This window comes from Crocodylus siamensis, chromosome 5, assembly GCF_052110815.1.
Source record: "Crocodylus siamensis isolate JL-2025a chromosome 5, ASM5211081v1, whole genome shotgun sequence".
Lineage (NCBI taxonomy): Eukaryota > Metazoa > Chordata > Crocodylia > Crocodylidae > Crocodylus > Crocodylus siamensis.
The window spans coordinates 176,842,909-176,855,373 of NC_143399.1; the positions used below are offsets into that span (position 1 = coordinate 176,842,909).

The 12,465-nt window shown below is 41.2% G+C and overlaps 1 protein-coding gene across 3 annotated transcripts in view; it reads left to right on the forward strand.

Moving 5' to 3' along the window:
* CACNB2 (calcium voltage-gated channel auxiliary subunit beta 2) overlaps nucleotides 1–10,873 on the forward strand; it is a 419,711-nt gene extending 408,838 nt beyond the window's left edge. For all 3 annotated transcript variants that reach the window (XM_090047239.1, XM_090047241.1, XM_090047240.1), the window contains one exon: nucleotides 3,212–10,873. In XM_090047239.1, the coding sequence (XP_089903365.1) occupies nucleotides 3,212–3,706 (495 nt within the window). In that variant the 3' untranslated portion in view covers nucleotides 3,707–10,873. The remainder of the gene's footprint in view (nucleotides 1–3,211) is intronic.
* The last annotated feature ends 1,592 nt before the right edge of the window (nucleotides 10,874–12,465 follow it).

Sequence of the window (12,465 nt, forward strand, 5' to 3'; positions counted from 1 at the left end):
TGTACAAGGGCCATATCCAGAGAAGGCAGCAGGGATGGTGCATGGGGTGCTAGAAGCCCAGGCGTGCTCAGAGAAGCTTGGGCTTGGTGGGCATCCAATGCCCTATGCACCATCCCTGCCACCTTCCCTGGCTGCCAGCACACCCAGACACCTTCCTGCCATGTTCCTGAGGCAGCCAGCCTGTTCCCAGGTGGTCCCAGGTGGTGGAAAGGCAGCAAGGATGGTGCGTGGGGCACTGGAAGCCCCTCAAGCCCAAGCTTCCCTGAGCACACCTGGGCTTCCAGTGCCCCATGCACCATTGGATCTGGCAGGTGCTGCCTGCAAGCTGGGGCTGCACCCATGCAGCTAGCACCCCACCGAAGGGGCACCGCAACCACAGAGGGAAGCAATGCTCCCTCCCTGCAGCTCGGGGGCTGTGCAACCTGGTGCCAGCTCCAGGCAGGTTCCACTGGGGTGGGGGGGAAGCTGTGAGGAGTCAGATTCCCCCCACCCTGGAGCCTGCCTGCATCTGTCATGGCCAGGGAGTGAACTGCCAGCATGTTACACAGCCCCTGAGCTGCAGTGACCCCTGTGCTTCCCTCTGTGGCAGCAGTACCCACTTGCTGGCACCCTTCCTGTGTGGTCCCAGGGGTGCTGCCAACATGGATGGAAGCACTGGGGCCCCCCACAGCTCAGGGCCCACCAGCAGCTCACCCCCTGGCTGTAGAAGAGGTAGGCAGGCTCCAGGAAGACAAAAAAAAGAATCAGGCCCCCAGGCCCCTCATTGCTTCCCCCCTGCCCCACCCCCCAGTTGGCAGAGCCTGCCCACTCTGCAGTGGGGGGGGGGGGGGGAGTGTGGCTCATTCTAGCTCTGACTTGCCTGCTTATCTGTTTGAAATGCCTCAGGACCTTCTATAATAATAACACGCTTATTCTGTCTGTCCGGAGCACTCTGATTGGTTGTTTCAGTAAATGTTGTGATTGGCTGCTGAGACAATCAATTAGAGTGCTGGGGACAGAAAGAGTATGCCTATTACTATTATAGACTGGAGAAAGAGGAATGATTCCCTAGTCAAAGCAAAAAAAAATGAGCTTGAAAAACAGCATTATTTTCTTCAGAGCAGCTAAGTAGTTCTGCATATGAACTGAGGGGAGTCTTGGCTTCCAGGGTCCATGGATCTATGGCCAACTGTACCATGAGGATTACTTAAGAGATCCTGGAGTCCCAGTCAGGACCCCAGGGTTTCCATGCTATCTGTTACCATGCTTGGAGTCTGGAAGCCTTAGTTCCTAGGCATAAAAGCTCTTAGCTCAACCTGATTCCAAGGACTTCTAAGCTCCCACAATCCAGTTACTCTGGGAGGCTAAAAGACCGGGAGTTATGGCTGAACCCAGAGTCTTGAGGTTGTTTCAGAATTTTCACAATGAACTGTTTTGATTATTCCTATTTTGTTTTCAGATTTCCGCCCCCTACAGGAAATTTCTGTGCTTGTATTTTTGTTCCAAAAATCAAACAATTATTTTTTTCAGAATTTTAGAATTCCTCAGAACAGAGTATCTGATTTTTTACCAAGTCTAAACTCAGGTTAATGTACTTCTCCACCTTTTTCCATTTAATTTTGTATCATCCGTAATCATGTCCTAGGTACAGGTGGTATGGATTATTCTTTTTGGCAGAAACTTTTTTTTTTTAATTCTGAAATTGAATTCTAACAATCTCTTTAGCTATGATTTGGGAACAAATAGAGATTAACACAGTGGAACCCCAACATGGAGATAACTAATTGTAACAGTTCATTTTGCAGTGATTTCCAAGCCTTAGGCTGTGGAAGATTAGTTTGACTTTACTTGGTAATTTTAGTTCAATCTTTAGATAGTGGCACTGTTAGGAAATTGTTTAGCTGATAATATGATTTCTCCCCCTGCTTTCTTTGGCAATGATCAGCATTCCTGAATGATTGAATAGTGACATACAAGTCTGTTTTACCATAATGAGAAGAAGGAATTATTATTCAGAAAAACACAGGTGCAATGATATTATTGGTATTCTAATACAATTTTAATTAATACCAGATTAAGTCTTTATTTTGAATTCTTAAAAAAGAGACCAAATTCCAGTCTACCTCTTTTCACCCATTGATCCCTCTGTGTTGTCTTTTAAAGACCCTGTCTAGAACTGTCCCCTCAAATAGGTTTCTGCACTAAATATTTCTGGCCTCTTAGGATGTGATGTGTACCCTCTGTGTCTTCTGCAGCCACAGTTCTGCTCCTGCAACCTCCATGTTATGTCTGAGTTGTGCTGGCAGATGTTAATTGGAATGTCAGGAACCTGATGTTGAGCCATTACTTATGGTTTCCTCATCCTAATTGTGACAGAATGGCAGCTTTGCAGTAAAATACATTGTCTTTAAAAGTTGAAATTTAACATTTTCTTGATTTGATTCAGAAGGCTTTCTTGCATACTTAGGCTGCTTGTACATGCCACAGGGGGTTAATTTTGTTTAGTTCTTCCTAAATGGAAACAGTGTTTTTTAAAAAACACTGCTTCAATTCAGGAAGAATTAAACCAAACTAAATCCCATGGTATATACACAAGGGTGGGGGCCCGATCTTTACTTGCCTCTTTGGCGGCTGTGGGGTAGGGTGAGCTGCTGGCAGGCTGAGCAGTCCCTGAGCTGTGTGGGAGCCCCCCAGGTGGCACCTGGCCAGGGCGGTCCCGAGGGGCGCCACAGCCATGGAGGGAAGCACTGGCCCCCTTGCAGCTGTGGAGGGAAGCACCAGGCCCCTGCACAGCTCAGGCAGGCAGGCAAGCTCTGGGAAGAAAAAAAAAGGTCTGGCTTGCCACATTTTTTTTTCTGCAGCGGAGTCTGCCTGAACAGGTTGCTGCCAGTTCTCACAGCTCCTGAGCTGCATGGGGCTCAACGAGCCCTTCAGCTTCCAGTGCCCCATGCACTGTTGCACTTTGTTAGGTAGCAAACTAAAATACTTCAAAGGTGTTTTATCTTGTTATATATCAAAGTCATTTAAAGCAGAATACACCACTGAGCATGCAAACAGCAATACCATTAAAGCGTATTTAAGTCGCTTTAAAGGCCACTTTTGTGGCGTGTACACAGGCCCTTAAATTCTTAACTTTTCTCATGTACTTTCTCATTTAATTTTGTAATAAGGATATATCTTTACATCTGTACTTGATGCATATGAACTTACTGCCTGTTGTGACACTAACTAGGGCTCTCAAGGAGACCAGAGGAATGACCATTCAGCCCCTGAAAGAACCAGTTCACAAGTAGAAGAGGAAGCACGGGTTGAACCCACCAAGAAATTCCCACATCGTTCTTCTTCCTCAGCACAGCACCATAACCATCGTAGTAGTGTCAGTCGAGGCCTATCCAGACAAGAAACATTTGACTCAGAAACACAAGAGAGCAGAGATTCAGCTTATGCAGAGCCAAAGGAGGACTACTCTCATGAGCATGGTGATCACTATGATTCTCACAGGGATCACAATCATAGAGACGAATCATATGGGAGCAGCGATCACAGACACAGGGAATCAAGGCATCGCTCAAGGGAAAGGGACCGAGAGCAGGACCACAACGAATGCAACAAACAGCGTAGTCGTCATAAATCAAGGGACCAATATTGTGACAAGGATGGGGAAGTGGTATCTAAAAAACGTAATGACATGGGCGAATGGAACAGGGATGTTTACATCCGTCAGTAACTTTTGCCTCTGGCAGTCTGGTGTTTCTTTGAAGTCTTGTATAACAACACCCCTTGAAAATATCTTTGGGTTCTTCATTGCAGAACATATGGTATCCTTCTGTATGCTAATTTGTATTGCTGTTGCTTGCATAGCAATAGCATGAAATAGAATATTCATATACTTTTTTTTTTGGTTAGTGCTATTACAAATTGGCATAGTACAACTACAGGGGTCCTGATGGTGTACTGTGCATTTTTTTCCAAGCTGTTTTTGGTAGCTGCCACTTGAACAATATCTGTTGCCATCAAGGTGTTGTTAGTGTTTTAAAACAAGGTACAGTTGATGTTTAATAACTTCCCGTGTATTCAGCAAGCCAGAATCAGCACATACAAAACTAAAACTGTCGTCTGTTCTGATTTTTAATTTGTATGCACTTGATTTGCATATTAATTTAAGAGCCACTATCTGTTGCTTGTACCTCTAGTGGACTCCATTGGGGGACAGAATTCAGTCTTGCCTTACACACAGGGGATCATAAAGTCAAAATCTATTTTCTATGTATTGGTACTGTGTACTGTATATACAGTTTATAAATGTTATTTCTGAAAACACCTTCTTACTATCTAAGTTTGACCACACTGTTTTAAGAGTCCTAATGCCAAGTCAGCAGATTTTCTTTTGAATTACTGGCAACTGGAACTAGCCTCATTCAGGAAATTTGTAACAGTGTTTGATTTAAACACCTTTTCATCTGTAGCATAAAGCTTATAATTACTGTAAATATGAATGGATGCTTGAGATAAAAAGTTGAATTCTTATATTTTTTTGTTGTCCTTACAGACTTTAAATTTAAAATCTATAGTCAAGATAGAAAACCTAGGACTATAAATTGTTCTTCTCTATATAATTTTCACACATCGCAATGGGCACAATCTAATTTTTCCCTCATTGTCAAAAAGGCAGAGCATATATGACTAGGAATGGCAAAAAGAGAGAATGCATTTGTATATGAGGGAACAGAAGTTTAGAATGTAGAAGAGAATCTATTGAACAAAATATAGATTACTCAAAATCCCAACCAGTGAGTTTATTTTATCTCTTAATTTAAGATCCCAATTCACATGAGTAAAGGAGCATGAGGAAGTTTACTACTGCAGGTAATTGGGAAAGCATAAATCTGCTGGCTCTTTGTTGAGACTCCAGGAGAGTAAAACACAGGCAAATGTTACTGTGAGTGTTTCACTGGAAATGTAAAATCTTTGTGTTTTAGAGTATTTGTTTTAGTAAGAAAAAGTTTACACAGCTTGTGGAGAGTTATTTTGTTGGAAAATAAATTTTTGTAGCTTCTCCACTTTTTCTATACTTGCCAATTCCTCTCCATTCCCACTGCCATCAATTCTTTCCTTTTCCTTCATTTAATCCCTTGTGGTATCTATAAGTGCCTAGAAAAATGATTGTTTCCTGACCAAAAGTTCTGTCTTTTATGGGCTAGCTAAAGAAAAATGGAGCTGGGTTTGTTGAGCACCTGATGTACTGGTAAGTGAAATGAAACGTGTTACTTTTTTGGTTTGTTCCTGCCTAATTTATAAATTATTCTGAGTCACAGATAATGATATCATTTTAATAATTAATTAGAGTTTGTGTTTGTAAGTTGCACCTTATGCAAGCAACAGAGTTGGGAAAACACTATCTGATAAGTATATATAATGCATGTGTTTTCTGGCAGATAGTTGCTACCAGAATTGCCTGACTTCAAGGATCATTCCAGCGAAAGGAAATACATGACATTCATTTTTCCCACTCTCTTATTTCAGGGTCTAGGCAACTATATTTCCACACTTTTGGAGATGTTTTTCTCTCGCCACTTAAAGTCTTGAAGCATTTTTTAAAAATATCCAGAGGGAAATTCTGCTGCCAGATATCTCAACATAACGCCTAGACTAGTTACAGGTGGTTATCCACTGTTAGGCTCAAAGCATGTGCTGTGGAAAACACCAATGAAAAGGATCTCTTCCTACAAAAAGTTATATGCTTAATTAAGTTTGCTTAATTAAAATTGTATGCTTAATGCCTTTCTAGAAAAAAGCTAGGTAAGGAGACCTGCTATACCATTAAATGCATTATTTTTGCTATAAAAATTATGGCTTTATGCGCCATTGGTTTTAGTTTCCAAGTATGTCTACTGTTTGGAGCATTTCTTATCAATTTTAAACTGAGAAAGGTTGTTATAGTCCCTTGTCTTCTATGCATCTGCTTTAGCTACTTTACTAGCTTCAGAACATTAAGGTTATTGAACTGAGAATGGTAATTCTCAAATCCAGTGCAACTCTTATGCCACTTATTTCCTCCAGGGAATCTATGTATTCCACTGTTGACCATTCTGAACCTGGCTTTTTAATTTTATCCTCAGTCCATGAAGGTTTTTGTCCAACTGAAAATGGTGTGTAAGGAATATTTGGAAGAATTTCAAGTTCTTGAGCAACTATAAATGGAAACCAGACAGTTCATACTCATATAAAGAGATGAATAAATCAGGATACAAAGAGCATAATCCTAACTCTGACAATGTGGGTTATCTGTTGGTTCCTGGAATGTACAGTAGCTTGTCACAAAGGGAAGCATTTGCCCAAAACCAGCTCGGTGACAGCATAACATTTTGTGCAGTGCAACTGTATACAAGCTCTATACTTTGAACGTATTCTTATTTAAACAGTATTCTTTGGCTTAGTAATTTCATCATGTTTTTTATAAACCCACCCCTGACATTTCCTTTCCCCCTCCACAGCTGTTATAAAAGCAAGACCCTGACTGTAGCTGTGCCTTCTGCTATACATTTTCTATAACACTGTGCAATCTGATCTGCTTTCTGTCCGCTATTATTGAAATAGCACTTGGCTCTTGAGGAGTTGCTTGAACAACAAACTTTAAAATGCTCTAACATATGAAAGGTTATTGTGGTGAAGCACGTCTTCTCAATGCCTTGCAACTGGAAAGCTTACTGTCTGTATTGTGGTAATGCCAGAGGTCCCCAGCAGCACCAGGGCCTTCACTGGGCAGATGTTGCTGCACAAGACCATGGTAAGAAACACTCCCATGTTATGTTGCTGAGCTAAAAAGACAAGATCAAATGAAGAGAGAAAACATCTAAGTGCTGTGGACAGTGTGATACATGGATCTTGGTAGTTCCTCATTTTTGCCCTGAAGAGAGGATACATTCTAGTATTTCCAGTAAGTATGTAGACATTTTATTACATTGTTTTTGTTTGTCTGTCTTTTTATTTTAATGCACATTAATGTACTATCTACGACACCTAGGCATTATCACTTGTTTGATTTCTACACGTCATAGAAGGTCTTGAGGAACCAGGGGTTGAGGATAGATGAGTAAAAAACAGAACAGTATGGAAGAAAAAGAAGAGAGATTCATACACAAGGCTAGCATCAGTAGGGGTGGGGAGGGTTTGTGGGGAGAGGGAGAAGGAAGCTCTAAAGGACAGAGAAGCTATTTTGGAGTCTACTGATAAACTGACTCTTAACAAAAATTATTATTGTATTTACAACAGAGAACAAGGGTCATCATGCTCCCCCTGAGAGACTAAAGGATTCAAATAGTGTCCATATAGCATGGAGCTTGGAATTGAAAAATAGTTTTTAAACCTTTATGTCCATTAAGCTACAGCAAGTTTCATTTCATCATTTAGTCCTAACTGACCAAAGCAACCTGAAGCAGTGGCTGCCTGAAAAAAAAGAATTGGAAGGTGGCTCCAATTAGGTGCTAGTTGAGTTTGCTTTTTCAGCATAAATTTGCAGAAATTAGTAGGTGAAACTCATTCACCAACACAAAGGAAGATCATTTGGCCCTTTAGCAGATGAAGTGTGGGGAAGGGAAATCTCACCTCAAAGTGCAGTAATCTCTCTGCCTCCACATACAAACACCCATCCAACAAAGCCTGTATCTCCTGTACGAGAAGTTTAATTAGCATGAAGTTTTTCCCAACTCCATGAACTGGAGGTGAATTGTTGAATAGTTATGGTATTTTATGGACTTTGCTGCTATTTAGCAGTTTTAAGCTCTGGTGGTTTAGTAGTCACTGGGCACGTGTACACATGCATTAATATGCGATTGTTACTGCACATTAGTACCTGTGGGTGCCTATACACCAGCGTGGAGGCTCCTCCAACACACCATAATTACTTGAGTCTGCTGCAGCGTGTTAATTGTCACACTCCAGCCATCCTCCACATCTTGTGCATCAGCATCCCCGCACTTCAAAATGGCGACAGGGGCGCTTTATCTAAAGCTCGTCAAATGAGCTTTAGATAAAGTGCCTCTGCTAATACATGAGACACTCTGGGCACTTCAATTAGAGTGGCTCTTGGACCTGCTCCAATTAAAGTGCTTCCCCTCCCCCCCACCAACATGTGTATAGACACCCTGTGATAACCAGTATTATTAACTCAGTGCACAGTAACCAGTGTTACTGTGCAGTTGCACCAGCACAGTCTTTTAGTAATGTTAATGTGCAGTAGATCAGTTCTACCGTGCATTAGCACAGCTTTAGCCATGATGCATTAATGTGCAGTAGAATCAGTCTACTGCACATTTAGCATCTTGTGTACATGTCCACTGAAAGCCTCCTCCAGGACATGCACCTCTTCCTGTTAGTAGAATTTAAACCACAGAATAATCTGATTACATTTTAATGCATTTTCTGTTAACTCTTTAAAAAATTATTTCTTAGTATTTCACCCCTTCTCTTTTCAGTTGGAAGGATACAACATATTTACATTTTGACTTTTCTGTAAATTTTCTTGTGAATATACACAACTCTGAAAATCTCAAGTGCTTGTAAGCAGATTCCAGGACATCTTTTCTGAGTTAATTTCTAGTTCCTATGTATGAAAAATATCAGTCAGAAAGTGGAGGTACAAGGAAGTGGAGATAACTTCATAGCCACTGCTTTTTTTTAAGGCATTCTAATGGTGTATTTTAGGAGGAAAAAAATATTTTAAGACATAAGTCAATGAATTACACGTGATGAAGTGTTAGATCAGAATGTGGTTCTCTTACCCAAACTATGTTTTCTTTCTTACTGTAACCTGGTCACCTTCATGTATAATTTATACAAACCTTGCAACAAATTCTAAGTATGATACTTAATTCAATGCTAAATTAATTAATATTTTAGAAAAGTTCTAGTGGGATTTTTAAAAGTATTTTTTCTAGGAGTTTCAAGCCCCAGTATGTTAACATGTATAATACTGATAGTAAAAAAAAAAAAATGGTGGGGGTGGGGAACAAAATGACAGAATAATTTATGTTCTTTAACGGTAAGTGCCCACTTCGAGATTATTTTTGTTATTGGTCAGTATGGTTCTCCCTTTCTCATTAATATCTTTTAGGTACTCCTTGCTTGCTTTAAGAACACATCAGGTACTGCACTCTAATGCATAACTGCCTTAATTAAAGGAAGCTTATATTATACTACCATGCTTCATTAGACTGCTACTTTAAGTATTTACCTTTACACTGATCAAAATTAATATCTAGCGTTGACTACTTTATAAGCAGGGTTCTCCCCCAAACCATTATCTCTAATGATTCCCACACACAAATAGAACAACTTGTGAGACTTTAAGTTGTTTTTAAGGGATAATGTAACATAGTGTAGGGATATAAGCTAGGGTTTGTAAAGGTAATCTTTTACCATACCAACATTTCAGGTATAAACATTTCCAAGTGGTAGACGTACTCTAACATTCTGCTTCAGTATCTGCAACGTCAGCACAATTGTAGATTTTAAGACATAAGGGAAGGGAAGAGAAGCTACTCTAAACAGGCTGATCTAATGTTACCACCCATTATGGATGTTTCCAAATGGCAACATACTTAAATAGCGATCGCATATGTAATTTATAATGTATACCAATATTTGTGAAAAAAGATTCTTAAAGTTCCTGTAGCTTTAATGTATAATGATAAGACTGGAAAACCAATGTGTTAAATACGATTGTGGTCCTAACACTGTCTCATGATAAGAGGTTTGTTTTTTTCAAGAGAAACTGTTCCTGTGTCAAGTGGAATCAGTTTTTGAATAGCCTGTTTCTTGCTTTGTGAAAGTTTTTTGGTGGGGTGGGGTTCATATATTTCATAGACATTAGGGCTGGAAGGGGCCTCGGAAGATCATCGAGTCCAGCCCCCTGCCCAAGGGGCAGGAAGTCAACTGGGGTGATAGGATCCCAGCAAGATAAGCATCCAATTTGCTCTTGAAGGTGTTCAGAGTAGGTGCTTGAACCACCTCCGATGGCAGACAGTAAAGAAATTCTTCCTTATGTCCAGCCTGAAACGGTCTCACAGTAGTTTATATGACCGTTCGAACTCGTCATCCCTTGGGGCACTCTGGTGAACAAACATTCCCTCAGATCCTGGTGGTCACCCCTGATAAACTTATAGGTGGCCATCAGATCACCCCTGAGCCCACGCTTTTCCAGGCTAAAGAGCCCCATGGCTCTCAGCCTGTCATTGTAAGGTCTGTTTTCCTGACCTCTGATCATGCATGTGGCTCTTTTCTGGACTCTCTCAAGCTTCTCCACATCCTTTTTGAATTGCAGAGCCCAAAACTGGACACAGTACTCCAGTTGTGGTCTCACGAAGACCGAGTACAAGGGGAGAAAGACATCCCGGGATTTGCTTGAGAAGCATCTATGGATGCAAGCCAGCGTTTTGGTCACTTTACTAGCTGCAGCATCACCTTGCAGGCTCATGTTCATCTTGTGGTTAATGATGACCCCCAAGTCTCTTTTTTCTGTAGAAAGGGTTGTTTTTTTGGTTTTTTTCATTTGTTTTTAAATCTCCATATCCAGGAAGTTCACATCAGGCATGACAAATGCAAACTGAAAGCAACCACTAAGCAGCTTCTCAATGTATCTAAGTGTGTCTCATTATGACCCGCTAAATCCTAACTGATCTTTAGAGGACTTGTTTCCCAGCATTCTGCTAAGAGAAAATGGTAACAGAGAAACCCTTGTGTCCCAACATGCAGCTGCAATAGCAAAGTGATGAATCTTGTTACCAAGCAGTTATTTCTCTATGTCTAGCTTGGAATACAGGCTATATTTTATGATGGGTAGGCTATCACATTTTAATTACCACAATTCTGAACAGAACCTTGCACCTACTACAGTTAAGGCAAATAGTGTCTAAAATAACTGTTTCAGCTAGTCTGGTTAACCCTCCAGGGAGTCATTAAAAGTAGAGAAGAGCTTTTAAACTGATTTCTTCCCTGTGTAATGATAGGCTGTCCCTTAGAGAGGATGACAGAGATAATAAGCATATACTACCATCAGCTTTAGTTAAAGGCTGAAAAACAGAAGATACATTTGTTTTAGTTAAGAACAACAGTGAACATATTGTATCAACATATTTACAGCAGGGCATTTATACACAAACACAAATGACTGTGTAAAAGAATTAGATTGTTTTAACTGCAGACAAAGCCACACAATCTCCATCAGGAAGCAGAGACTGAAGTAAACTGCAATTATTTCATTTTAGTCATTCTATCATTTTACTCAACCAAGCTAAATATACTGAATAGTTTTGCATGTGCTGCTTGTACACAGAAACTGTTAAACAAAAGAAAAATATCCTGAATTTAGGCTTAGTAGATGTAGATGGAAATTATATTTGTCACACGATCAACCCCCTGAAAGTGCTCTACAGCCACGCCATGACACATGCGCACGGCTGCAAAGCATTTTAAAAGTGGCTGTTTGGGTGACAAATTAATCCTCATTTAATGAAGGATCAGATGAAGCTGTTCCACCTTGGAGTCCCTTAGAGAACTTCTGTTCCCTAGGGTCAATCCATTGGCAATCAGGGCTGGACTGATGCATCTGGCTCCAGTGCTATCTTCAGGAAGGGAGGGGGAGAAGGGAGGAGGAGCAAGCTGTGGGCTTGGGTTTGCCCAGCCTGAGCTGGAAAGGGCTGTGTGGATAGGACCTCTCCCCCACCCAGCCCCTCCCCTCCAGCTACCGCCAGGCAAACCGCAGCCTGCAACTCAATCCTCTTCCCTTCTCCCCCTTCCCTTCCTGGAGAAAGCACCAGAGCTGGAAGGGGAGAGCAGGCCTAGGGGAGAAGAGAGGCTGCAGGCAGGCTCCTCTGCTCAGTTCCTGGGTGCCCCCTCTCCCCCCCCCAAAGCAACAGGTGAATGTCTGTTGGGCCAAGGGACCACTGTAACTCATAGTGCTTTATGTAAAGAGCCATGAGGTGTGTGGGGGGGTGCGGCACATCTGTCAGCACCCTTTGAGGTATACCCACCTAGTTTATTCTGGTTTTAAATTTACTGCCAGTTGCAGTGACATTCTTCAAATTGAAAAAAGAACCAATCTCTTTAAATATACCACATGTATTTATGAGTCCATGATTGGTAAACATACCTGGTGCTGTATTACAGTTAATCTGTTCTCATTAGCACATCCCCTCCCACCTCTCAGTTTGGACCTAATTCTTGCAATTAGTACCTCTAACCACTTAGAAGTTAATGCTTTGAGTCATCTGAAAGGTGGCCTGCAGTGTGTCAGGAGACATTGAGCCCTGGTTCCTAGAAGTTCTTGATATATTAATCAGAACAATCAGGTTTGAACAAAGTTGAGAGAGAACAGCAAGCTATTATGTGATCTGGGATCTCATATTCTGTCAGAAAAAGTAAGGAATGTTATATGCAATGTCCCAGGAAAGCTCAGATTCTAATCTTCCCCATGGCATTTGGTATTCA